This window comes from Perissodus microlepis, chromosome 10, assembly GCF_051167445.1.
Source record: "Perissodus microlepis isolate ML-2025 ecotype Zambia chromosome 10, ASM5116744v1, whole genome shotgun sequence".
Taxonomy (NCBI): domain Eukaryota; kingdom Metazoa; phylum Chordata; class Actinopteri; order Cichliformes; family Cichlidae; genus Perissodus; species Perissodus microlepis.
In genome coordinates, this window is record NC_140470.1 from 30,200,589 (window position 1) to 30,226,353 (window position 25,765).

Below are 25,765 nucleotides of genomic sequence, written 5' to 3' on the forward strand. Positions count from 1 at the left end.
CTTTTGGGATGTGATAGAACAAGTGAGTTAAATCATAGATGTGCAGCCAGTAAATCTACAACTGTGTGATACTGTCATGCCAATACACTGTGAGGGATGTTTCCAGCACCTTGTTGAATCTCTGCCACAAGAATTAATTACAAATACTGTGGTAGCATCACCTTAGTAACGATAGGGAAGCCACATTTATTTCCACAAATGTGCAGTATTTACCAAATGTGCAAACTGGAGAGAGACTCCTACAGTGTTCCTGGCTGACATTTCTCTGTCTTTCCAGCCCAGCATCCTGCTGTGTTCATTATCCATCCATCCATCCATCCATCGGAAAAACTGTTTCTGACTTACATTCAGAACACTCTGAAGCCACATCTTTGGTACACAAGGATCACTTTTTCATATGTTTACCTCATCATTTAAAACTTTGACTATGTTTATTAGAAACACCCAACAGTGTGCCACTATACTGTAGATAATCTACAAAGATCATCTGCTCATGTTTAATAAAACTTAAAAAAAAATCTCTGGATTTTGCTTTACGCTCTCATTTTCAGGTCAATGAGGTCAAATTTTTTATAATAATATACAGATATATAATAGATCATTTATACCAGCTACTATAAATTGGCACCACATGGCCAAAAACGATGCTATAGACCACACAAATGTAGTTAATATTTTGCTTTTAATGGTCTGTTCTACTCCATCTAATCTGCTGAAAAACACAAATGCAAAAGCACACGGTGACATTTTAGAGAACAGAGCTTTTAAACACAGCGATATCCTCACAGCATGAAGCATTACAAATATTTTTTATCCATGTTGGTAACAATTAACTTGACTGGGATGCACAGAACCCTTACCTCACCAGCCATTAATATTAACGGGTGTAATGCAGGTAAATGTAGTGTGAAGCTTTGATTGAGGCAGATTTGGAATGGCAGATATCCTTAACATGCTGTTACAAAAGTACAGCAGAGCAAAAAAGTTTTGAGTATCCTTTGTCCTTCAGTGTACAAGCAGCTCAAATCTGAGAGGATGCAAGATGAAGGGAAAGCACACATACACAGAGCAAATAGTAGAGATAATCATGCCTGCTGCATCTAATGAACAGATATAACAAGCACTTCTCTCATTGTGTCATCTAATTTATCAGCTATTGTCCTGCGCTCCTTTTTTCTGTCAAGCTCCTTCAGGCTGATTGTAAATAAAATACAATTAGCAATCATTTTCTTCTAACCCGATTTAATGAGCAATTTAATTTCAAGAGACCCAGATTTACTGCATGCACCGGCTTCATTCATTTAAGTGTGTATACATAATCAAACACACATGCTCGACTATGTGGAGGAATTTTTTTTTCTTTTGTATTTCCCTCACACACACGCGCACACGCAGAAAGTGCCATCCTTTTTGGTCCAATCGATTCATTTAGTTTACCTCAATGACACCGGAGCCTGCTGGAAATATCCTGTCCTTAAAATCTTCCTTCCCCCCTCCTTAAACGTCTGCTTTGGCTCGACATGATGAATGATCGCTCGGGCCAATCAATTCTATTTAGATAAGCTCGCCTCCAGATAGGACAGGAAAAGGAAGAAGGATGGATTTTTTTGAGTTATTCAACACGGAGGCCCAAGGTTATTGTTATTTGGGATGTCCGCCAAACTGATATTTCACGGGTAGGGCGGACTTGGTAACTGTACGAGCTTGAGGAGTCTCACAAAGATGATCGAGGTGCAGAAAAATGGCGTTCGCTTTTCTGTGATAACCGGACTGCGGATCTAAAAGAACAGATGTGGTGTTGTCTTTGTCTTAATAATCTTTAATTTTCACAACTGTTCACTCTGGGGTTGGCTTTCCAAAACCTTTAACCACTTTTCCAAAGTTACTGCAAAAAGTTAGGTTTTCCTGCAAATTGTTTTCCTGAGCCATTCATTGGTAGATATGCTTCATCATCATCATCATCATTTTACTATTGAAAACACAAACCTATGGTTCAAATGCAACCTTTGGACAGATGGCCTCACATTTCCTTCAATCAGGTTTTTGATATGAGACAGAACTCATAGCTGAATCAGTGACTGCAAGCTGCCCAGTCCCTCAGGCAGCATTTCCCCTGTCATGCTTCATGGCCGGTGTGAGGTTCATTTCCCGAAAAGCTGTCTTTGGTAGGTGCCAAATATGCCTGCTGTTATTGTGGTCAAACAACTGTCACGGAACTGGCAAACCTTAGTTTTCTTTAAATGTTCTTTCTGGAATTCTAAAGCTTTTTCTGCATGAGCTGCAGGTCAAATATATGTCAGATCTCTTTGTACCTGAAGAATCTGCAGATCCTCTGATGGTTTCTTTGTTTTCAGGCCACTCTCTGAATTGAGTGGCCTGTCTGTCCTGGAAGAATTGTCATTACCAGACCCATTCTAATTCTGTGTTTGTGAGGATTTGATTAACATGTGTTTTTATGTGACCTGAGAACACCTACACCTTTATCTTTATACACATTTGTTCTTAAAAGAATAAAGAGTTTATTCAATAATTTGCAAAAGTACTTTCTATGGCAAAAAACGTATTTCTTTACTTCCCCTTTACCCACATATATGTTAATCTTTTATATAAGCTGTGATGATTGCTTTAAAACTGTACTTGACTGTGCACCTCCACAAAATATAGAGTTCAATGCAAAAGTTTTGAGCCATCCTTTATTTCTTTACATGTTGCTAGGAACATGAAACATGGAAATACAGCATATGAAGCAAAAACAGAGTTTGTGTAGTTCTCGTGAGCTTGAAAGTCAGTACTCTGTAACGATAATCCCACATCGTCACAGTAATGTTGAGGTGTGGGCTCTGGAGAGGCCAGTCCATGGCTGATAGCACTTCCATTCTGGTATTATTTTACTGCATTGGGAGTGTGTTTGGGATCATTGTGATGCTGAAAAATGAAGCTGTTGCCAATCAGACGCTTTCCAGATGGTTCATAAAAAAATTATGGTACTTTTTCTGTATTCAAAATTATTACAATTTTGACAAGATCTCAAGACCACTGGCTGAAATCCAGCTGATGACAGGGCCTCCACCATGTTTTACAGATCCATTCATCTGTCCATTATGTATCTGGGTGGATTTGGTTCCTTAAAAGTGGTGATATCACAAAAACGAGCATGGATAAATGTTCATACGTCTTCCCTTGTTAACCTGCACACCCCTGTACAGTCTCATTTATTTTAAAGTCTGAGGATATTCCAGTTATTCTAAAGATTTTAAAATAGTGAGATTAATAGTGAGTAGGCATCACTGCCTGGGGAACATTTGAATTCAAGGCCTTAAGTCAAGCTAACACACCAGATCAGCTCCATTTAAATAAAAATGGATAACAATCCAGCCTTATTAATTTACATGTGTCTGGATGATTTTACCAGATCTTGCAGCTTCACCCAGATGTAAAGACTTTCACCTAAAGTTCCTGCAAAATGACAGTGTCTGCAACAAGAACAACAGCTTTCTAAACTGGATCCGGTGTTTAATCCAAGCAAGACACTGACATATGGGCCTCAAATCAACACTTTGCCCATGAGATGTGACAGTTCAGCTACCAGCACTAAATCTCTCTCTGCTGGTATCAAGTCTTCATTGACATCTGTTAGCAAGCACAAGCTTCCTTCAGGAGTGTTACAGCTTGTGAAAGTAGCAGGGTTGGAGATGCTTAACCCAACAGCTCCACTGTGTGGCTCATTTGGAGCATTGCCTGTAACTACCAGACATTTACACATTTTAATTGTGAATCACAGGCTTTTGCTCTCCCTTTATGAACTGCAGTAGTATTATGTGCAAACACAATTCAGGTTCTGCCACTGACTCACTGCTGATTCATACTATATAATACAGGCTTTTTTATTTCTTTTTTTTTTTAAACATGCGCAGTAAAGAAGCCTGCAAAGCTGTAAATATTTTCACAGATACCATGGAAACAAATACTAATACTGGTGTTGGAGGCACACTGCCAAACACATTTATATGCTGTTAATAAAGCTTTAATGAAAACAATGAATTGTGCCAGGAGTCATTATTTACCTTTTGTACTTCATTAATCTGTCGATCTCACATGTCACACTCCTTAAATCAGTATGGGTGCCACTATGACTCACTATTTACTCACACGACACAGACATGTGTTACAGATATGTAAGAAGCTCTATGTGAAGGGTTTTCAACATTTTCTTAACAGCTGATTTAGTTTCAGGGTGTGAAAGCCTTTACAGATTCTATGGAAAAGGCTAAAATACTGAAAACGTCTTTAAGTTGAATTGTTTTTCAAATAGTAAAAAATATATACATATTTCTACATACACGGGCTATGTATGTCAGTATGTCTATACTTGATTAATCTGAAGTTTCACAATGAAATAAATGACTCTGCAGATGCTGAATGTCACTATGCCACAGAAAGTTATAATAAATATAAACTGACTTCATAATAAAAAATGTTTTTGCTGGCGTAGAGAGATCGGGAAATGATTTATATATATGGCCATTAAACAATCAGGAATTTTTCATCACAGCCAAGATGATTGCATCCTAGATTTGCAGCTTATTCTAAAAAAAATAAATTTTTTAAAGAATCATTTACGCTACTTTCCCTTTAATGCTTCATATTACTTATTCAATCAACCTGTAATTAGCCGCTATCCTTACTCACAAATGACTACACAAACACATATGTGACACAGGAATAAGTCTTGGAATGATTATTTCTCTGGCTTTTACATCTGCCTTCGAGTTTCAAGTGAGTGACAGGAAGCGCTGACATGAAAACAATCGACACGGCGATACGAGAATATTTCATTGCAGCATTTTGCTCTGTGGAAGCTCACTGACTGTCAAAGCGAACGCAAGTGAAGAGCAGCAAATGATATCTGAAAGAGGATAATGAGCGCTTGCTGCTTCATCGGCTGTGTGCAGCAAAACTCAAAGAAGGCAAAGTTAAAGGTGAGCCAACACGCAGGGTTGAAAAAAAATAGGAATACAAAATATTCAGGAGGGTAAAGGAGGGAAAAAAAAATTACTACTCTCTGCTGTATCAAACTGAGGCAAAATGAGACCGAGGAACTGTTAGGAAACAGCTTCTGATTCTTGAGAACAAAGCTGCACCTTTTGCACTTTCCTCATCATCACTAATTAAACAAACATTAGTGTGTGTGTGTGTTTGTGTGTGTGTGTTGCATTATGTGCAAAAAGGGAGATTACTGCAAGCATAATGTAGGAATAGATGTGCAAAATGAAGGAAATTCAGTTTTAAGCAGGAAGGAAAACAGTATTTTAATGTCCACAGATGAATTCATAACTTATCATAAACAAGATGTTTTAAGACAAGACTTGGTGACACAATTAAATAAGAAAGGGAGGAGATAAGAATGTTATCTAATAATCAGCTGCACAATTTAACAATTTCTTGATCACTAATTTGCAATCAGAAATTAGTTTTTGATGGGATTCACATTACTTATATCACACAGATGTTCGTGTGCCTGGTGGGAGCACATCAGCGGGTCCTCTATCCTCACTGACGGTCTTCTCAGAAGCTGTATGGACAGACACTTTGACGTAGTCACCACCTCCATCATTCCTTTGCCCTTTGCTTGAAAGCAGTGCCTGCTCCTCTCCATCCTTGTCGGGGTTGGGGGGGGCAGTAATCTGTCTGTTCCCTTTCGCCACAGTCGACTCTATGTGTTCTGACGCAGGGCTCCCGGTCTCCCCCGTCTCCTCTACCACCGCCCGGCAGTTTAGGATGAGTGGCGGCAAAGGCACGCTGCGGGCCAGCTCCTCGATGTGACGGGCAAACTCCAGAGTTTTGAACTGCGTGACCTTGGCGAGCTCCACCGTCTTGGCTGAAGTGACAATGGGGATGCTCTTGGCAACCTCGAATGCCTTCTGCAGCTTCTCTGTGCCCTCTGTCCGGAAGAACTCATTGATGACCCTCTCCATCTCCTTGAGGTGGCTGCTGACCATGCACAGGCGGGCCACGTTGAGGATCATGGTGATGGTGAAGGCCACCAGGCACACAACGACGAAATGCAGCCCCAAGCCACTGTCAGAGTAGGCAACGCGAAGAGTCACCGTGTAGTTTTGGGTGCTGCCGCTGGCGCTTGAGGCAACGCAGGTGTAGCTGCCACGGTCCTCAAACAAGACCTCGGTGATGTTCAGGATGCCTTCCTCTTGAATCTGCCACCTTCCACCTGCGGCAATAACGCACAACACATTTTTACTTTTACCACAAAATTTCTCATTAAAACGTTCAAATCTCCTTCATCTCCTTAATCAGCAGCATTACCTAAGGCAATTTGTCAAAGACAAGAAATAGAAGGCAGTCATTCTTTTTCTCCAAACTCTAATCAGTACACATCTCTGTCACCTGCTGACAAATAGTTCAGCAAGTCAACCAGAATGACAATTTCTGGATTTCTTTAGTATTTTCAAATTAAAATACCTACAGAGACCTTTTGGTGACTTGGTAACAAGTGTACAAATACAGAAGGTGGTTTTATTCAATGTCAGTGTCCTGGGTCTACAATTATTTAAACACAACATCATGTAACACATTACAGCACATCGGGATATTATGTTAAAATTCATGGAAGTCCAATTATTAAAATGGCAGCACGAGTTAGGTTTGCAAAGTTACATCTGAACAGACTCAAAGACTTGACTGTCCTTTAGACAGACAAGGCCAACGTGGAGGTGTTTGGCAATAATACCCAGCATCATGTTTGTGCTGATAAACTGTATTTGATTTTTGTTAAACACCTCACACTAACTGCTAAAGGCCAACTGTTTGACAGCTAAAACTAGGCCAAAACTGGCTCATGCAACAGGACAATGATCCTAAGCACAGCAGCAAATCCACAAGTTGCACCGGCCCGGCCAAAGTCCGGACCTCAACCGGACTAAACTGCTATGAACGGACCTTCAATTTATTTCTGTTAAAGGTGGTTCAGCAAACTACTGAATCGTGAGATGTACTTAATTCATCACACACTGCTTCTGCAGTTTGTGTTAGATAAATAATGATACAGTGTGTCACATGGTGTGGGCCAGCAGGGGATTTTCAGTGTCTGAACACACAAAATGTTATATATGAAATGAAGCATACTTCCTTTTTCCACATATTGTTTGTGACTAAAGTATTATTCATGGTAAAAACAGTAACAATGATTCACTAAGTGATTGATATGCTGGTTGAAAAGCAGTGCTTATGTGTCTTTATTAAAGTTTTACTTTACATAAAACCTTTTTTTCACTTTCAGAATTAAATGCCACTGAAACATCAGCACGAGCACTAACTCTGAAAGTATGTTTTTCAGTTCATTTGATTGCTTTCAGATAAAAAAGCCATGCAGGATGAAAAGAACTTGAATCTCGCTGCTTCGTTTCCTCGTCCTACCTGCGTCGTCACCCTGCAGGGGTCCTTTAGAGTTGTACCAGCTGATGTTATCATGGGTCCCGGTCACGTTACACGTAATCAGCATGCTCGACCCCTCCTTCACCACGATGGGTGGGATGCTAGCCCGCTGCATTGAGGTCACCACCTCTGACCCATTGTGAGCTCCACCTGCTTTCCAGCAACTGATCAGTAAGAATGTGGCGAGCCAGTGAGAGAGGTGAGGATTATGAGGCAAAAACATGTTGAAAAGAGCCACAGGTTCAGCTCACATTGGGACGAGACAAACCTGCAAAACAGGAAAAGTCAACGGTCAAATCTGATGTAGCGTCATATGACAACAGGCCCTTAGCTCGTTAGTGTCTTTATAATATGTACGTCTGCATTTCATAAATTTGAATGTTTAGTATATTAGTATTTTATGCAGTAATCATCAGGACATAAAACCTTTACAGGACAATTTTAATTAAAAGAAAATCATTTGAGTTTAAATGTTGTGTTTAAGCTCTTCTTCCAGTGAGGTTTTTTTTTTTTTTGCTTCTTTGTTTTTTAATCTTTTTTTTTTTTCAGAGCACTTTGTTGAATTCTTGATTTCATTTTTCTCCATGTCCCAACATTTAAATTACAAAATCGTCACCCTTTTATTTGAATAACATTATTATTTTGCTCTGACGTCACTTTTAGCTCATTCTTTTCATCTATCTTTTCTAAACCCTGTGTAAGTGTACTGAAAAGAAATCTCGGTTATTACATTAAGTATAGGGCGAACGGGACAGGCGTGAGGCACATTTACAGTGATGCTTAATGAGTGCGCTAAACTAACAATTCAGAATAAATTATCAGAAAAGTGTGCAATTCCTTAATTCGTTTACAGACTGAAAGTATCAGTAAAAGGTACTGTGGTGATATAATACACCGAGTTTTAAACAGAAATATAACATAGGTCAGACACAGCTTGATTAAATAACAAACTTGCTCTTGTTACCGCACTAGAGTCCCAGGCACGATAATGGTTTTCGAAGTAAAACCATTCAAATTCCCACCTGTTGCCCACAGAAACCAAGCCAGCCAAATCCACCATCAGCAAGTGGCAAAAAACATCAGATATGTATGGGATTCAGTACCACATACGAAAGTGACCCAGGTCAGATGTGAAAATATCGGATTTGTGCTGTTCACACTGTCATACCATGATCGGATATGGGTCGCATAGGGTCAAAAAAGTCGGATTTGATGCGCTTTCGCCTGCAGTGTGAAGTTTTACAATTATTTTAGTAATTTACCTTGAGGTGTGACAGCCAAGTAAGCACAATCCATCCGATCCATTCACTTCCTAGTACAGGTATGAGTGAATGGGCGCGGTTTTCTGTCAACTCTTCCATGCAGGTAGGTGACTTCACGTCACTGTCGCCTATTTATTTATTTTACATTTTTACACGATTTATAAGAAATAATCTAAGTCAAACAGTTTATGTACTGAACGTTTTGTTATTTATTCAATGATTCATTAGCAGTTTTTATCTTTAATCGTGTTTCTCTATTTTTTCAATAAGTAATAACAAGGGATATAATAGTCATTTGTATTTGTATATTGTTGTTATAATTAAACATTATTATTATTATTATTATTATTATTATTATTATTATTATTATTATTATTAAAGTAGCAATACATTAACTAAGCGCATTTTATTTTGACGTTTCCGGAAGTCTTGTTTTCTTTTTTTTAATCCAGGACGACAGACCCCCTAATGGGACTAATTCATTTCAAAATAATATTGCAAAAACTGAACCCTAAACTACTAACCTAACTTTTCGGTTCGAGTTTGTACTTTTTGTAAATTAAACTTTGAGCACATTTGTTTTTTCTCTTCTATAAAGATTAATACGTTTGACGTTACAGTCAATTTGTGAGCGTCAATGTGCTACATACTTTTATTTTGAAGAGAATAACAGGAATTCGTGTTTTTCATTGTGGCTAACAGCTAGACTTTGAAAACAAAATATGACGTGGCTAATCCTGGTGGAAAAACCACAGCACGAAAACCTGAGCCATTAAAGTGTTTGTCAGAAAACTAGAAGTTGCTAAAGGTGTAGATACTAAAGTGCAAACCGAAACAATAAAAGGCGGTTCTTATTTTTAATTTGGAAGCGGAAACTACTAGAACTATTAGCTGGTTGAGCTAACGTCACCTGCTAACATTACGACTTTGACAGCTGAGCAGGAGAAAAGGTGAGTTAATAGCAAGGAACTTAAGTTAGCTTGTTTTTTCTCATTAAATTATTAGTTTATTATAGTTGAACCAGCAGTCGATGCTAGAAAAGCAGCTGACGCTCGTGTAAACGATACTTGTAAGACACGAACTAGATGTTCTCCTAAACTGTTAGCAAGCGTTTTGAAAGGGAGAACTTAACAGTAAATCCAGTAAACATCCAGTACGTATTGATATCCCAGCGCTAAAATATTACCACGGACTACAAGAAAACGTGACATACACATTTTTATGAATTATCTTTATATTTGTACAAACTCCTACTTTTTCTTCTGTGTGATGATTGTTTTCTTTGCCACTTTGGACTTTCTATGTACTTATATATGATTCAGCATAACTACCTCCAGCTCCCATGGATAGCTAAAAGCAATGCAAAGTCGGATTAATGCATTAATCTCATATTGTAATAATAATTAGTTTTGTCCTGACAGCTCCACGATTTAACGCTTGGAGATGTGAAAAGCTTCTGCTTCAAACCCATAAGAAAATACATCTCTTTAGACTTGGTTAAAGCCTTGGTTAAGGGCCAAGCTAAAGAAACATTTAGTGCACGTCGTTTTTATGAGTAGAACAGCTTATGAACAGAGCAGTATGTAGTGTTTCTTCCTCTTGTGAAGCCCCGGTCAAAATATTTCTGTTTTTATGAAAAGACGCAGAGATTCCCTCACAAGTTTGATTTACTGGAGTCACTGTTTTAAGAGTAAGTCTTTTGGAAATTAGTGATTATCTCCCTGACATTAGAATGTCCCCCCTAATATTTCGTTTATGTGACATAGAGAAATTGAAATGTTATTGGCATCCTTGACGTTTGAAATGTTTTCTCATTATCTTATCATTTGGGTAAAAGTTGGTAGAACTGCCTTTTGGGTGAAATTATCAGGGTTGTATCACTATGTGGGATAGATGGTTGCTTAAAACAGTTAATTTCATATAAAAGGTCTCTTTTTTTCTACCTTTCTTTTCTTTTTTCATTTCTTTTGTACGTACATTTTGATACAATCCTGATTTTGAAGCTGTGATTTTGTTGAAATGTTTCGATTGCAGATCTTATCCGAGTTTAAGTGTCGTTGGGTTTTTTGTTTTGTTTTTTTCTTTTTAACTGTAAAAACTTATAAAGTTATAAATGTACTTATAAAGTTATGAAGGTTTAAAAATTCTGAAAAAGTAACACAAATTGAAATCCCAGCCCATGTACATCAAGGGACTTTTAATTTGAAAATATTCATAATATGAAGGTAAAATTTTCAGTACTTTTTTAATGTGCTTAAGTTAGTGTGGGGAAAAAAAGGAACCTGGACTCCTCTGGGAGGTGAACTGAATTTACTCATGATTGAAACTGAATACTACTACTACTATCACTACTATCACTACTACTACTACTACTACTACTACTAATAATAATAATAATAATAATAATAATAATAATAATAATAATTAAACAAAAAAATTAAACTGACAAGTGAAGTTGACTGACTTTCAGTTGAAAGGTTGACTGACACGTGATGAGGTGAGAAGTGCACAAGAGAGTTAACTACAAACCAGTACCTGGCATTTCTGCTACTATCCAAAGCAACAAGCAAATCATTTTGTTTATTGCCAGAGTTTATGCAGTGCCTTTTTTTTCCTCCTCTTTCTTTCCAGGTATGCACTGACACATTTGGTAACATGTCAGACAGTGAATCTTCTTGTGCAGCAGCCGAGGGTGCAGAGGCAGCGCCGGAAAAGCAGAATGTCTCTCCCGCTCGAACCCCTGAAAGCTCCTCTCCATCCACACCTGACATCTCCACTGATGTAGCTCCGACGAGAAAAGCCAGGAGGAGGCCAGAAACCCAGCCTGCGGCCAAAGTTCAGGAGATTCCAAAAGAGGATGAGCAGCCAGCAAAGGTAGTAGAAAATGAAGTACTGCTCATACTCGAAGAACTAAAGATGATTGCAAAAAGAGAAGAGCTGAAGCCATAATTTCCATCATGACTTATTTTTCATCCTGCATGTCAATAGCCTGATATTTGTGTTAAGATTTTGTGCAAACGTCAACAAAAGTAATCTCACCTTACTCATTAAAGTGCACTTAAAAAAAACACAAACACACTGAAATTTCCCACTTGAATAAAAGTATCTTTCTGCCTCCCAGAACATATCATGTCACATAAACATCTTCAAAAAAAGCTTGTGTGTTTGGTCGTTGACACTGTAAAGCTATCTCACAGGGAAGTGTGATACCTGATGAGCGTGGGTGCAATAACACTTTCACATGAGATTCTTAATGACCCTGCTGATGTGCAATGTCATCAAATTATCTATTGGATCATTTAACAACCTAATGGGCTTAGACTAAATGGTCTGATGTGTTGGATAGTTATTCTTGTGTGAAATGTGAGTTTTAAACAAGCTGCGTTTGTCATAATCTTTAATGGTTTTCTGTGAAACCACTAAAAGGCACTTGTTGAAGTCATCTTTCTGTTTTACTCATTCACAACATCTGTTTTGTGTCTTTTCTTCTTTCTCCTTCTGTCCTCATTCTCAGACATCCAATCAGTCGACTGTGTCTCAGGGTGGCTGGGGTTACTGGGGCAGCTGGGGCAAATCCATCTTATCCACAGCAACAGCTACTGTGACCACTGTGGGTGAGTATCCAACATATCACTCAGTCTTTACAAGTACACAGTTTGCTCCTCTGAAAAATAGTACAACACCAAGTCATTTGTTGTTTAAACGTAGTCTTGCTTTGGCCTTTTTCAGTCTGTTACTGTTAAAGCTTCTCTGCTATATGTACTGATGTCTTCTGTCTGTTTAGGCCAAGGTATCACTCAGGTGATCGAGAAGGCTGAGACATCACTGGGAATCCCCAGTCCAACCGAACTGTCAGCTCAGGTGGAGGAAGAAGAGAAACAGAAGGGTAAGGCCACATTATTGTGAATATGAAAAATGTTTGTTAGAACCTGGAGGATCAATAAAGCCAGGCTCTCCAGTCAAGATGATCAAGATGTATCAAAACACTTTAATGGGCACATTTGATTTGACTTTTCATCTGCTGCTAATGAACCAATCAGATGTTGATCACTTCAGTCAGAGAGGACTGGCTGATGGAGATCTGCCAAGAATTCAAAATTAATATAAAAGCAAAATGCAACACTGGTACTTCAGATAAGACGAGAGCTGGCAGAGTGTGGCAGAAAATTGTTGATCCTGTAGATTGTTAAGTGGATATATTTGCTTTAGTACTCCGTTTCTGATGTTACAGCAGCAAATTAATAGAGTTTTACTTTCATTTTGATTTAAACATCTTTAGGCTACTGAGTTACTTCAAGTCCCATAGCTTTGTGAAGGAAAGATTTGTCCAAATGAAAATTGACCCATTTTAATTTTTTTTTTTTTTCTCTCGTGTAATCCTTGAACATTGATTTTTATGTCGTTAGTGTCTTCTCCTGTAGATGGCACCAGCATGGAGCCCGACAAAGCAGTAGATGAATCGTCAGCAGTGGGAAGTGCGATGGGAATGTTGTCGTCACTCAGTAGCGTCGTCCAGAGCACGGTAAGCTGATGCTTAAAACTAGAGAGCACCTGTGTGTTGGTGCGACTGTTCTCACCTGACAAAAGTTAGGAATTTATTTTAGCTCACATTTTAAAGAAAAGTTTAAACTGGGCTTCCTCACAGGGTAAGACCGTGATAACAGGAGGTCTAGATGCTCTTGAGTTCATTGGGAAGAAGACGATGGATGTGATAGCAGAAGGTGATCCTGGCTTTAAAAAGACCAAAGGACTGATGAGACGGAACGCCACTCTCTCTCAGGTAGGTAGTAAATACATAAACAAGCTAAAATAAACCTAAAATCTCACTCAAACTTAATGGACAAGAGGGAACATATATATGAAGACTTTAAAGCTTAGTGGCTGACATAGATTTCTGGAGCCGTGTCCCTTTCATGTGTCACACTCTCTCAACTCTGTCACTCTTTGTTTCTCAGGTGCTGAGGGAGGCGAAGGAGCGAGAGGAGCTGCAGTCAGCAGAGAAAGACTCGGCAAATTCAGACAAGAAGGTGGTCGCTCACTACGGGATGCTGTTTGATGAATTTCAGGGTCTGTCACACCTTGAAGCTCTGGAGATTCTGTCTCGAGAGAGTGAGTCAAAGGTACAATGAAAGTCTCTGCCAAAATATCACTTCTGCTGTAGCTAAAAACATACAAAGACACTGTTTCTATGCTTTACATTTCAGGGGAATCTAGTAAAGGCGTCATTGTGTGTATTTTCTCTTGTGTGTGCTGTAGGTGAAGTCAGTGCTCTTGACTCTATCAGGAGACGAGCTGGTTGAGCTCAGAGATGAGCTCGACCAAATCAAAAGCTCCTTCTCCCTGGTGGAGTTCGATGATGAGGAAGTTGATGAGAGTAAAGGTAATGTCTTTTAAATCAGCTATAAAAGTTTCACAGCTGCAAGAAGAACCTGAAATAAACGATGGTGCATTTCTAATTGCAGATGAAGACGGATCAGAGTTTGAGAGGGAGTTAAAGGAGGCCATGGAGGGCCTCAGTGTTTCTGCAACTGCAGACAAACTCAGCAAGGTACAGCTCAAACAATCCACTGTGCAGAATCATATTCCTGCCAGTTTCTGACTCATTATTCGAAATGTTACAAGGATCTTAACTTGTCTCCCTTGTCGTTAATTTGATGGGAAAAGTAACAGAAATATGTCAGATACACTCATAGCTTTTAAATCTATTAGACTGGGCACTTTCTGATTTACAGTAACTGCTAATTCTCAACTCGCCAATTCCCTGTTAAAGTATGATTGCTAACATCCAACAGGCCTGTAAGAGCTCCTCCAGCCTGATTAATGAGCTGACCAAACAGCATGTGGAAACAGATGTAAATGAGGAGGATGTGAAGAAGCATAGTGTGGAGGTATGTCTTACTGACATCATCAAAATATATTTTTTTCAGTGTCCGACACTGCAAGTATTGGATGTTTGAGGGTAATACATGACTGCAGGATTTGACCAAGTAGCAATGGTGTGTGTGTTGAATCTTGTCAGGAGGTTCATGCTGCAGCTATCAGGAGTCTGGCCGAGCTGACGGCCAGATCCATCGAGCTTTTCCACAAACTGGCTGAGATGATCCTTTTCTCCAATGGCAGTGCAGAGGCCAGCGTCCTGTCACAGTAAGACAGCATGAGCGGGGGACTCAGGGGTGGGGATATTTCACTTTTTCTGTGCACTTTAATTAAATGTATACCTTTGTCATGCTGTCTGTTCTCAGGTTAACTGTTGTCCTGTGTAAAGAAATCTCACTGCTGTCCAAGAAGTTTACTTCCTGCCTGACAGAAGCAGGGGTAAGTTTCAAGATCCTATCCATCTGTTATAACGTCAGGGCGTCACTGATACCTGATGCTTGTAAAGCATGTGCCCCACCACACTTAGATTTTCATATTTACTATGTAAATTTAAAGTCTTAAAAGTAACAGATGTTTTATTTTCCACTGATGTCATTTATTGTTAATCTGACCTCCACGTGTTTATTATTTCTTCATATTATCACACTGTTGATAAGGAATCATAGTAAGCAGTTCAGCTGATAATGTCTCATAGTTATTATATTATAAATATCATTTTAGAAGGAGATCTGCATTGGCCGCAAACTTCATCATTTTGTTTCCATCCACATTTTTCTGTTTTTATGTCAAAACCTAATTTATGCTTCTCTTTGCAGTGTTTTCTTTTCCAAACCACTAATTCTTTGTTCCACAGAGAGATCATTTTAATTTATTTTTTTCTGTTTTACAGTCAAACGAGAAGGGAGAAGTCCTCAACCCCCTGATAACAGGAGTATTTTTAGAGGTTTGTGTCATATCACTGCAGCCAACATATGTTCATTAATGAATTGTCCAAGATGTTTTTGTTTTTCAAATACATACAACACACCAGGGGTTCTGGCACTGTCTACTTTATAGAGATCCTCATCTTTTGGGATTCTTCGCAGTTCAGTATGTCAGTTAAAGGTCCGTTCGTGTAAAACAAGAAGCGTTCTCGTCTTTCCTTTTAAATTTGATTTGGTGTCCCACAGGGGTCAATTCTCGAACCTTCTCCATTTAGTCTGTATTTCCTTAGTTGTGTTGTCTGTAAAATTCCTGATGACTTACTTTAGATGTCTGATTTTTCCAGCCAGTAGGGTTATGGAGAAACCTCAATATAATCATTTGCTGTAATTTAAAACTAAGAAGTCGTATCAGCTCATTGCTTCAGCAGAAGAACAGAACAGAATCAGTTATCTGACTGTCGTTGTTACTTAATTGTAAGAAAAGTATATCAAAAATATTTACTATAGCTAAAATAAACAAAATTTATTTATCTGCTGCTCAGAGCACTTTAACTTTTGGTTGTCTTGACAAGGACTGTGCTACAATGATATTAGAGTAAATTAAGACTTTTGTCCAAGAAAAGTTATTTCAGCTCATGACTGAAACATGACTAGATGTCAGGAGAAGATTGACAGCTATTCAACACGAAAGCTGCATTCTAATAGTCAGAGAAAACTGTGCTGAGACTTGATTTTATGATGTTTTATACAAAGTGTGACCAAGTTCTGCGTATAAAAAGCAAAAGCTGATTTAAAATTGGTTGGCTAGTTCCTCCACACCACTTCATCCTGCTTCATCAGGATCTCTGCTTGTAGAAGTTTGAGTTCTAAAACTTCATGATTGCACCCCATATAGATGAACAGACATTAGTATGGACATTTGGAGATTGATATTTCATACTAACGTGTTTTTTGTTTTTTTTAATCCCACACAGGCATCCAACAGTGCATCTTACATCCAGGATGCCTTCCAGCTCCTTATGCCGATACTGGAGATATCTCACATCGAGAGGAGAGTTCAGCTTACGCAGCAGTGACCCGCTAACCTGACCTCTGACCTGCACTACAGCCACTAAGCTGGGGCTCAGAGTCTCAGCAGAGAACTGACATATCTTTAAAATGTTTAAGTTGTCTGGTTTTTCAGCTCAAGACAAAATCTACTTTGAGATTAGGAGAAAAAATGTTTTCTTGTCAAACAGTGTTACCTTTCTGCGCATTGCTGGTTTATTTGGACTGTATGTTATATGAAGTCATTGGCGTAAAGAAGAAGAAGAACAGTGTGGATTTATAATGAACGCAGAACAATTTTTACTTTCATTGCACAAAATACACTACCTTTTCTTGGGTGTTATTCATTCACTTACAGGATACCAACCAGTGATAACTTGTTTCCAAAAGAACATCTTAACAAAATAAATGGTAAGCTGTAGACATGAGGCTTCGCTCTTTCTGCAAAGCAAATCATTGCTGGTCCTGGAGCAGCTGGACTCTAAGTGTGTTTGCTAAAATCTTCAAGACGCACAATAATTTTAGTTTTTGGCAACTTGTCCTTAAATCAGGGGCAGACTGAATGTGATAAGCCTACAGTTCTGTTGCTCTGTGGCCAACTGAAGGATGATATTTGGAGTTTTCTTTCCCTTTGTTTTAAACCCACATCCTTCTAGATTTACAGCCAATATCAATTTTAAATTTTGCACCATCGCATGTCAGCACTCGTTCTAGCCAACGTCTCTTTTTCTCTATAGACAGCCTCAGATTTGAAGAAGACTTTGAGCCAACGTTTCTTTTACGACTGCACCACTTTTACTAGATTTGATAGAAAAGTCGTGGAGCATTTAAAAAAAAGACCAACAAGCTGGTCACATAGCTTGAATATTTTACATTAATGCCCTTGCATTCTGTAATTTTAAATAAACCTTTAAGAAATCGTCTAAATGTTTAAGCGATGCTGAGTTGAGATTCAGAGTTGCAGTTTGTTTAGGAGAAATGGAATAATTAATCTTGAAAGGGACGTATTATTTTCATTTCCTGCTCTATATTTTTGGTCTCTTTTTAAGCAGCTTTGTTCACAAATTCAAAATGAACCTCATTTTTCTTATACTGTACAGTTTATCATTTAACTTGAAACTCCCTTTGAACCAACTTTATATTGATTGGTTACCTCTTGTACAAAAATGTACAAGCTCAAATGTTGACGATCAAAAAAGTTTGAACCTCCTGTCCTGCCACAGCTTATAATTTACTCCATGTCTGCTTTGTCCTTACTGTCCATCCCCAAAGCCTGTAGGTACCATGTAGAAAACCATTGTTTCATCAATTTTTCAATCAATGAAATAAAAAAGCAGTGCACAGCAGAATAAAACTCATTAGTGAGGTATACAAACATGATGATTGTAAGTGTCAGTGTTATAAGCCTGCTTTCCCCTTTTGTCATCTATCCAACACGAAAGCTTCTGTCTGCCAAGAAGATAGAGGACTGCTAACAGCTGAGTGTTGTGGGCATGTAAATTTATGGTTTCGGAGTAATATGGAGCAATATACTGTACGCTATGGCATATTACTGAGATGAGATTCAAATAAATGTGCTTCCTTCAAGCTTTTTGTGTTTAAATTGCAGGGTTACATGTTGTCAGTGGTGTTTGACTTTTTGTGTGTGCACATACTTTCTTTGGCTTCTCGTGACTAAATTACCAGAATCCTTGGTCTGATGAGAAACCTGACATGTTTTTTGTTAATCCTTTATAGAAATTATAATTTCAATTTTTCAGTCTGGCTAATTGACTGTTTTCACTGTGGTTGTGTCTTTGGTAGAAAATAGTTCTTATGGTGGAGGGATTATCCAGATCAATGTAAAAGCACCTCTTTCACAGTTTACAACATTACAATTAGTTTACCAGTGAAATGTATTAATGTATATGTTATAGGAAGTAGATATATGAATATCTGAGTTAAAGCACAACAAAAAAATTTAAAGGTAATCCTGAAGTGTCTGAAGTGAAACCATCTAGACGTTAGGGAATTCAAAGTAAAAATATATTTTACAGCAAAAAATAAATAAAGATGAAAATATCCAAAAATGGAAACAAATGTACCCCAGCATGTCATCTTATCACTTTATACTCTCCGGTTCGATGGGTGGCGCTGTGCCCATTTGAAGGTTCTCACCTAATAAACGCAAAGAGGAAGGAGCAGCAACAGCAGAAAGAAAGCGAAGAAGAAGATAGGGGTGCTATCACCTAGCTTGGAAGGGTACGTTGAAGAAATTCTCAGGTAAATTATTTTCTTTATTCTTCCACAGCAGCGCTGTGGTGTATTTGAAGTGCGTGCAACTATAGTGAGACTATGAGATGTAGAAAAGCAGAGCTGCTTTTATGTAATCTCCGTTTCCGTGATGGTAGCTTTCCCGACAACGCGAGGCTTAGCTCGTAAACGTTAGCCATTCGTGCTAAACGCCGTGCTAGCTTCAATATTTTTTTTGCAGTGTCGTCAGTTTTATTAAAAAAAATTAAGCTGCACGTTATTAAAAGCTCTCAAACTTTTAGCGACAATTTCCCCCCCAAAAAAGACCCTTGTGCTTTTTTCATTTTAGCATTTAGCATTTGGGTTAGCTAGTCTAGTATCGTAAACAAAAGCCAATGTGAGTTCTTCATGATGTCATGGTAACACAAAGGCGCTTTATACCTGTCACTGTAACAGCAGGCATCACTATAATGGGACACCTTTCAGTAACAGGTTAAAGTCCTTCAAGAAGAAAGTGTCGCCGCTCGGTGGTCAGCACAGGGTACTTATTTGGGTAGTTATTTTGGAGCATTGTCTAAGTTCATGAGCTCTATACTTCTAAAAACTGGATGTGTAGAATAACCCACACTTAAAACGGGTGGAAGGCTGAAAGAGTCTTCACTTAAAATATCTTTGATTTGTTCTTAGTGCTGCGTGTTTAAACGGAGCATTCCTCGGTTGTTTTTTCGTGTTTCACACCCATATGACTATAGTACTGATTACTGTTTTTAGTGGTTATATTAAATTTTTTACGTTACGTTGTATATCGTAGTCTTTGTAGTAAAGTTCAGGATTTTATTTACGTACTTATCTGTATATGTATGTATTTATTCTCTTTAAGTCCACCAGTGAGATTTTTTCCAGGAATTTGCTAAAAAAAACAAACAAATAAAACCCCACTGATTTTAAACTTTTTTTTTTTAAAGTGGGTTTAATTTACTAACGTTTTACGTATTTATGGAAAGGCATAAGATTTGTGGCACATAAAATCACACAGATTTTTTTTTGGCCTTAACTAAATGCAGAGCAGTCATGATTGTGCATGCAATCACATGAAAACCTGTGTGCATAGGTGTTGGACACCTCGCACATATATATCTAGATTGCCTCAAAACGAAGTTTGTGACGACATATGACTAGCTGAAGCACCGTTTATAGTATTTATTTCACTATTTAAATTGTAAGAGGACGTATAACTGCTGAACACTTAAGTTTTTAGTAAAGTAAAGTAACCATATTTTTTCAGGAGTTGCACAATGTTTTTAGAGATCCACCTGCAACTTGAAAAATAGAGGAATAGGTGCCCCTCTGTCACCATGTAACCGTATCACTAATTTCCATCCACTGTTTGCTCTTCCTGTCATATGGAAGAGCTCAGGCTGTGCTTGATGAAGAAGTCATTTGTTTATTTTTGGGTCACACATTTCCAGCTGCTAGTTTCTCTCATGTGCCTTCATAGCCTGGTTGTATACAACAGCGTATGTGCACTAAACGCATGGGATCATCCTGTGCTTGATGTCACAATGTTTTTATCACACAAAAATTTGTACTGGCTTCATCGGATATGGTATAACCATCGTACCCAGTTTATTTCTGTTGTCTGGATTAATTTATCTAATATAAGCAATCTAACTAAGTGGTCGGAGGTAGTTATCAACCCGACAAGTTTACCCAGGGTTTCTCTATCTAGTTAAAAGCATGTTTACATAAAAAACCTGGTGGAGGCAGCATATAACCAATCATACTGATGAATAAGCAGGAGAACAACTAATTTTCCAGTGGCGGTCATAACTATACTATTAGAAAATGTGAACACCGTAAAAACTTACTACAAGCTGAAAGCGACAGTTTCATTGTTTCACTTCTGTTTTTTATAGGTAAATGATAATTATGAAAACAGAGTTCACACGTAGACTTAAACCTATGTGCAAATTTGTAATTTGCAATAAAGTTGTGTCAAAATTTTGCATAGCTGTCAAGGAAAAATCAAGAGAACCCAAATTTCTCATCACGGAAAGACAAAAACTTTACTCTTCATGCACTGAGGTCTGGTGGATCTTTACAACTTGTTTTTTTCTGTGTTTATTTTGGTTTTCCCAAAGATTTTTTCAGAGAACTGATTGAATTGGTTGAACTGTCAGTAGGCGTGGATTTCATATCTCAAACATACCCTGTTGAACAAATTTGGCTGTGAGTTCTTTAGCACTGGACTAGCCTCATAACACTGAAAAGAGTTAACCCTGAAGTTGTGTTAATAAGCCCCAATCCTGCTTTATAAGACCGACCTCAGGTGTCTGACTGTCTGGCAACCTTACGATCATGAACTGATGTACAAATTGATGAATAAAATTTACCAGAATACAGATAATTAAGTGACTTGACTACAAACTTCTCTATTAATGTGAAAATGAAAAGTATTCCCATATGTGTGTGTTCTTTTCTCGTGTTACAAGCATTAATTTGCCTTCTCTTCTGATACCAGTTTTCCTTTCATCTTCCCCCAGAGTTGTGTTTTTTTTTTCTTTTTTTCTTTTTTTTTTTTCCTTTTTTCGGTGTACTGCCACCCGCCGCCTCAGTAACGAGTGTTTTTGTTGGGCTTTTTTCACCTGACCTGCCAACATGCCAGCCGCACTTACAGATTCTAGTCAGATAATCTGTGAGGTCTGGGCGAGCAATGTTGAGGACGAAATGAGGAAGATTCGGCAGATTATTCAAAGCTACAATTACATTGCAATGGTGAGTCTCTGGAGTGATGGCTTAATTTCTTTGTCCAATGTTTTTATACAGTTGAATTTGAGGTGAATTTTGTTATATAGTCTTTTTTAATTTAGTAGATGTGGTTTTACGCACGATCTGATATCCTCGTGTTGGTGTTGTTCCCAGATCATCATACTAAATGTTGTTCCAGAATCAACATTGCAAGTGACCAATCAGAATGTTGTGATGTCATACTTTTGCGACTTCGGGAAAAACCGGCGTAAAACAAAAAACTGTACTTATGCTGCGTGAAACCGCCTCTGTCCGCCGATCAACGGACCCTGACCCTAACCCTAACCGTAACCCTTTAATAAACGGTAAGCAGAATTGATATTGTCCTTGCAACACTGGAATTTCATAAATGCACGAATGGCTTGGCGCGCAGAAGAATAACGTCACAACAATGTGATTGGTCACTTGCAATGTTGATCCTGGAACAACATTTTCATGATGGTCTGGGAACAACACCAACACGAGGATATCAGATCATCCGTGGTTTTACAAATGACATTTATGTCTCTGCGCTAGATACCTGCCCTATTGGTATCTTTTTTTCCTGCTCCCATTTATTTATTTTTAAAATCTCCCTTTATTGATGTTTTCTGTGGGGGGGGGGGGCAGTTGATCTCAAATATTATTTTCATATTTAATCGTAAAATTTACCTAAATGTCCTTAAAGGACTCATGACTACTCATTTCCTTAGCTTTCACTGATCTCAGGCTCTTATTTCAGTGAGTAATGACAGCTTTTTGAGTGAAGAAAAACTGTAAACAAACACTTGTTGATATTGTTCACCAGGACACAGAGTTCCCCGGAGTTGTTGTCAGACCGATTGGAGAGTTTCGGAGCACAGTGGATTACCAGTACCAGCTGCTGAGGTGCAATGTCGACCTCCTGAAGATCATCCAGCTCGGGCTCACGTTCATGAATGAGGAAGGAGATTATCCCCCTGGCACAACAACGTGGCAGTTTAACTTCAAGTTTAACCTTACGTGAGTGGACTCTCTTTAAATCCTTGTTGTTTTCATTGTGTTGCAGCCATCTGAACGTTTTAGTGTACTGACTGTGACTGAATGTAGAGAAGAAGGGCTGACTTAATCACCTGCTGTATTATATAATTTGATCTCCACCATATGTCTACATGTCTTTGGAACTAAGTTGAAATCATGTTAGAGCAATTGTAAATTGATTGTTGCACTCATAGACTGTATGTAAAAGATGGACACTGCTGGCTTTTACAGCACCTTCTGGTTAAAGTCCTGTAGTTAAGGGTCAAACTGCACACTGACAGTTTCAGACATACCCTGCTTTGCTGCCCTCTTTGAAAATACAAAATGAGCATTATGTCATATTTAGTAAGTTTTGAAATAGTAACTGACAATTTGCTCTGTGACTTCCTGATGAGATCAAAAGAGCCAAAGGGTTGTTTTTTTCCCCGTAGATGTCTATACAACCGCAGGTCTTTTTGCAGCTGCGGGATTCACCACCTGCTGGCTGTTTAAAAAGGCACATTTCAAAGCCTGAAGCTTTTTTTTTAAACAGTGTGGATTTACTGTCTAAATGTGTTTTTCTCCGGTTCTCCTTCCAGAGAAGACATGTACTCGCAAGACTCCATAGACCTGCTTCAGAACTCTGGCCTCCAGTTTAAAAAACACGAAGAGGAGGGGATCGACACGCTCTACTTTGCTGAGCTCCTCATGACGTCCGGCCTGGTGCTGTGTGAAAACGTCAAGTGGCTCTCCTTCCACAGGTCAGTCGTGTGTTTGCACCCTACACCACCTTTTAGTTGTATGCAATAAATAAATGGTGTAACGTTGCTCTCTGCAGACCTTTCTAAAACCATGAATGAAGATCAGCATGTGTAGTGTTAAAGCAAACTGAACCGTTTTCTTAGAGGTATTTCTGTGATATTTCTGCATCTGTGAGGTCTTCCACAAGTTTCTGAATCTCTGTTTCTTTTAGCGTTGTTTCTATCCCAGGAACTTTAACCAAAGAGCAGGAGGTTTGAAGGAAATGGATTCCATGGCCACCGGGATCTAAATTATACTCTGAGAAATAATTTTAGTGTCCCAAAGAAGCAATAAGCTGAAAGAAGGGAACATTTGACTTCCTTTAAAGCTCCTGGGACTAAAAGTTGTGGATACTGGTAGAAATGAAAAGGCTGAACCTGATCAGTTTAGACATCTGTTACATTCTCCAAGACACAGTCCACCTAATTTCTCAATTTCATTTCGGGAAATAATTTTAAATAACAGTCTCGTTCCTGCAGAGAACACTAAGTAATTCTTTAGACTTCATCAGTGTAACCCAGCTGTCCTCTTGTCCTTTGTTCCTCAGTGGGTATGACTTTGGCTACCTGGTGAAGCTCCTGACGGATGCACGCCTTCCCGAGGAGGAGCACGACTTCTTTCAGATCCTCAACTTGTTTTTCCCAGCGATCTATGACGTCAAGTACTTGATGAAAAGCTGCAAGAACCTGAAGGTAAACCTGGATAATTGAGTCACTACATCTGAGTTGGTGCTTCGGCTAGACTTGAAGCTGTTAATTGCTTCGCTTTTAAATAGAAGACATCTGTCAGATCAGATCAGGATGAGTTTTGACAGATATCTGACCGTGGTGTGTTTGCAGGGAGGGCTACAGGAAGTGGCAGACCAACTGGAGCTGAAGAGGATTGGACGGCAACATCAGGCTGGGTCCGACTCACTGCTCACAGGCATGGCGTTCTTCAGGATGAAGGAGGTACGCTCTCACAGATACCGGTTTGATCTCTGGTAGAACTCACGATGGCATCTGCAGCATTATTAAATGCTCATGTTTGCTCTTTATCCGAACTTTGAGTTACTTTGGAGATCTGAGTCAAAAGATCAGATATTACAGTAGTTTAATGTAATTTACCACTTTAGTGAATAACATTAAATATTTAAACTCAAACTGGACTTATTTAGCATGTTTGTGAATCCAAACGTCCTTTCTTTGAAAATAAATATGAATTTAAACTAATGGAAATCGGATACAAATTAAGCAAGTTTTGATCAAACAACATTCCTGTTTGCACACCTGAGACAGTGTTTGAGTCATGTCAGTGAAACTTTATATTTTGTCTGCAGCTTTTCTTCGAAGACAACATCGACGACGCAAAGTATTGTGGGAGATTGTACGGCCTGGGCTCGGGCTCCACCCAACCCCAGAACGCCATCTCCAGCTCGGGCCAGGAGGAGACCAACAACAAGCACTGACCAAGTGCTCGACCCTCCAAGTGGAACATGCACTTGTTTTAAAACCCAACCAGCAGACCCCCACCACATGCTCTCAGACGTCCCTCGGCAAGACTTTACTAAATGCATATTTGTTTGAGCGTCGCCCTGCCAAGTGACTCGGTGACAGTGGCTCCTTCACCGCTTTCTTTTTAGTCACTTTTATGAGTATATGGCCATATATTCATAAGACTTTTTTAAAAAAGCTTTTTTGTTTTCTTCTCTCTCACAGCATCAGTGACATCTTTCTTTACAGCATGGGACCAGCTGCTCGATCATACTGTGATTTTTAGACCAAACATTGACACGAAAGGTCAGGTCTTTTTCATCAGCCGGACTCTTCTCTTGTTGCAGGGATTTTTTTTTCTTTCCTTCTTTCTTTTTAAGTTAATGCTGGAAGGGCCTGTAAATTAAAATGTATAATTTTGATGCAAATAAATGTTTTAGCTCTTTTCCACTTTGAGAAACTTTTAACAGTGGGAGTTGGAGTGTATAATTGTGCTTGGGTACTCACATGCTTCACTGGCCAAACTGCTGTCCTTCTGTACATTCACCCTCAAATCAAACTGTCCACGGTCACTTGTGCAGGTGTTGTGGTCACTTTTCTTTTTTTACATTCTTCATTGTTTTAAACAGTTGTACATTAAATTGTTTTGTATTTTCAATGCAAGCAGAAAGCATTTGCTCTTTTCTTTATTAAGTAGATTTACAAAAACACAGTGTGTCTGTGTGTAGAAGGGTTAATGACATATAGATGATGCACCCACAGTTCTATAAGGTTACTCCTGAAAAGCTTTCCATGCTCATTTTAAATCAGTTTCTTTTTTTTAAAGACTTCAGTCTCTAGAAGCAGCAGATATTTTATGCATCGGTTTTTACAGTTAGGACTAAATATGTAGAAACACCAGTGAAACTGAAAACAC

The 25,765-nt window shown here is 38.7% G+C and overlaps 3 protein-coding genes across 4 annotated transcripts; 2 read left to right on the forward strand and 1 right to left on the reverse strand.

The window, feature by feature from the left end:
- Positions 1 to 3,904: 3,904 nt before the first annotated feature.
- Positions 3,905 to 8,783, reverse strand: LOC146379648 (microfibrillar-associated protein 3-like). Its single transcript, XM_084941294.1, has 3 exons — positions 8,712 to 8,783; positions 7,432 to 7,717; positions 3,905 to 6,226 (listed from the first exon to the last, which is right to left on the reverse strand). Exons 2-3 carry the CDS (start codon positions 7,670 to 7,672, stop codon positions 5,499 to 5,501), a joined length of 969 nt encoding a protein of 322 aa, XP_084797420.1. The 5' UTR covers positions 7,673 to 7,717; positions 8,712 to 8,783; the 3' UTR covers positions 3,905 to 5,498.
- A 612-nt stretch (positions 8,784 to 9,395) lies between these two features.
- fam114a2 (family with sequence similarity 114 member A2) lies at positions 9,396 to 18,145 on the forward strand. Of its 2 annotated transcripts, none has more exons than XM_084940960.1 (14): positions 9,396 to 9,661; positions 11,343 to 11,585; positions 12,226 to 12,325; positions 12,496 to 12,597; positions 13,118 to 13,233; positions 13,357 to 13,491; positions 13,667 to 13,831; positions 13,968 to 14,091; positions 14,174 to 14,259; positions 14,504 to 14,599; positions 14,731 to 14,855; positions 14,954 to 15,026; positions 15,478 to 15,531; positions 16,486 to 18,145. In XM_084940960.1, exons 2-14 carry the CDS (start codon positions 11,367 to 11,369, stop codon positions 16,585 to 16,587), a joined length of 1,497 nt encoding a protein of 498 aa, XP_084797086.1. In that variant the 5' UTR covers positions 9,396 to 9,661; positions 11,343 to 11,366; the 3' UTR covers positions 16,588 to 18,145. The 2 variants fall into 2 exon arrangements, with proteins under 2 accessions (XP_084797086.1, XP_084797088.1); XM_084940962.1 differs by having other exon boundaries at positions 13,133 to 13,233.
- Positions 18,146 to 18,715: 570 nt separating this feature from the next.
- On the forward strand, positions 18,716 to 25,512 carry cnot8 (CCR4-NOT transcription complex, subunit 8). The gene is made up of 7 exons (XM_084940963.1): positions 18,716 to 18,820; positions 21,334 to 21,565; positions 22,386 to 22,579; positions 23,176 to 23,337; positions 23,925 to 24,069; positions 24,217 to 24,327; positions 24,696 to 25,512. Exons 2-7 carry the CDS (start codon positions 21,449 to 21,451, stop codon positions 24,822 to 24,824), a joined length of 858 nt encoding a protein of 285 aa, XP_084797089.1. The 5' UTR covers positions 18,716 to 18,820; positions 21,334 to 21,448; the 3' UTR covers positions 24,825 to 25,512.
- The last annotated feature ends 253 nt before the right edge of the window (positions 25,513 to 25,765 follow it).

Coding starts and splice junctions, on each gene's coding strand:
- fam114a2 (XM_084940960.1), top strand. CDS start 11,367: ATGTCAGACAGTGAATCTTCTTGTGCAGCAGCCGAGGGTGCAGAGGCA. Junction 11,586..12,225: donor AGGATGAGCAGCCAGCAAAG/GTAGTAGAAAAT, acceptor CCTCATTCTCAG/ACATCCAATCAGTCGACTGT. Junction 15,532..16,485: donor TAACAGGAGTATTTTTAGAG/GTTTGTGTCATA, acceptor AATCCCACACAG/GCATCCAACAGTGCATCTTA.
- cnot8 (XM_084940963.1), top strand. CDS start 21,449: ATGCCAGCCGCACTTACAGATTCTAGTCAGATAATCTGTGAGGTCTGG. Junction 22,580..23,175: donor AACTTCAAGTTTAACCTTAC/GTGAGTGGACTC, acceptor TTCTCCTTCCAG/AGAAGACATGTACTCGCAAG. Junction 24,328..24,695: donor CGTTCTTCAGGATGAAGGAG/GTACGCTCTCAC, acceptor TTTTGTCTGCAG/CTTTTCTTCGAAGACAACAT.
- LOC146379648 (XM_084941294.1), bottom strand. CDS start 7,672: ATGTTTTTGCCTCATAATCCTCACCTCTCTCACTGGCTCGCCACATTC. Junction 6,227..7,431: donor CCTGCAGGGTGACGACGCAG/GTAGGACGAGGA, acceptor TTATTGCCGCAG/GTGGAAGGTGGCAGATTCAA.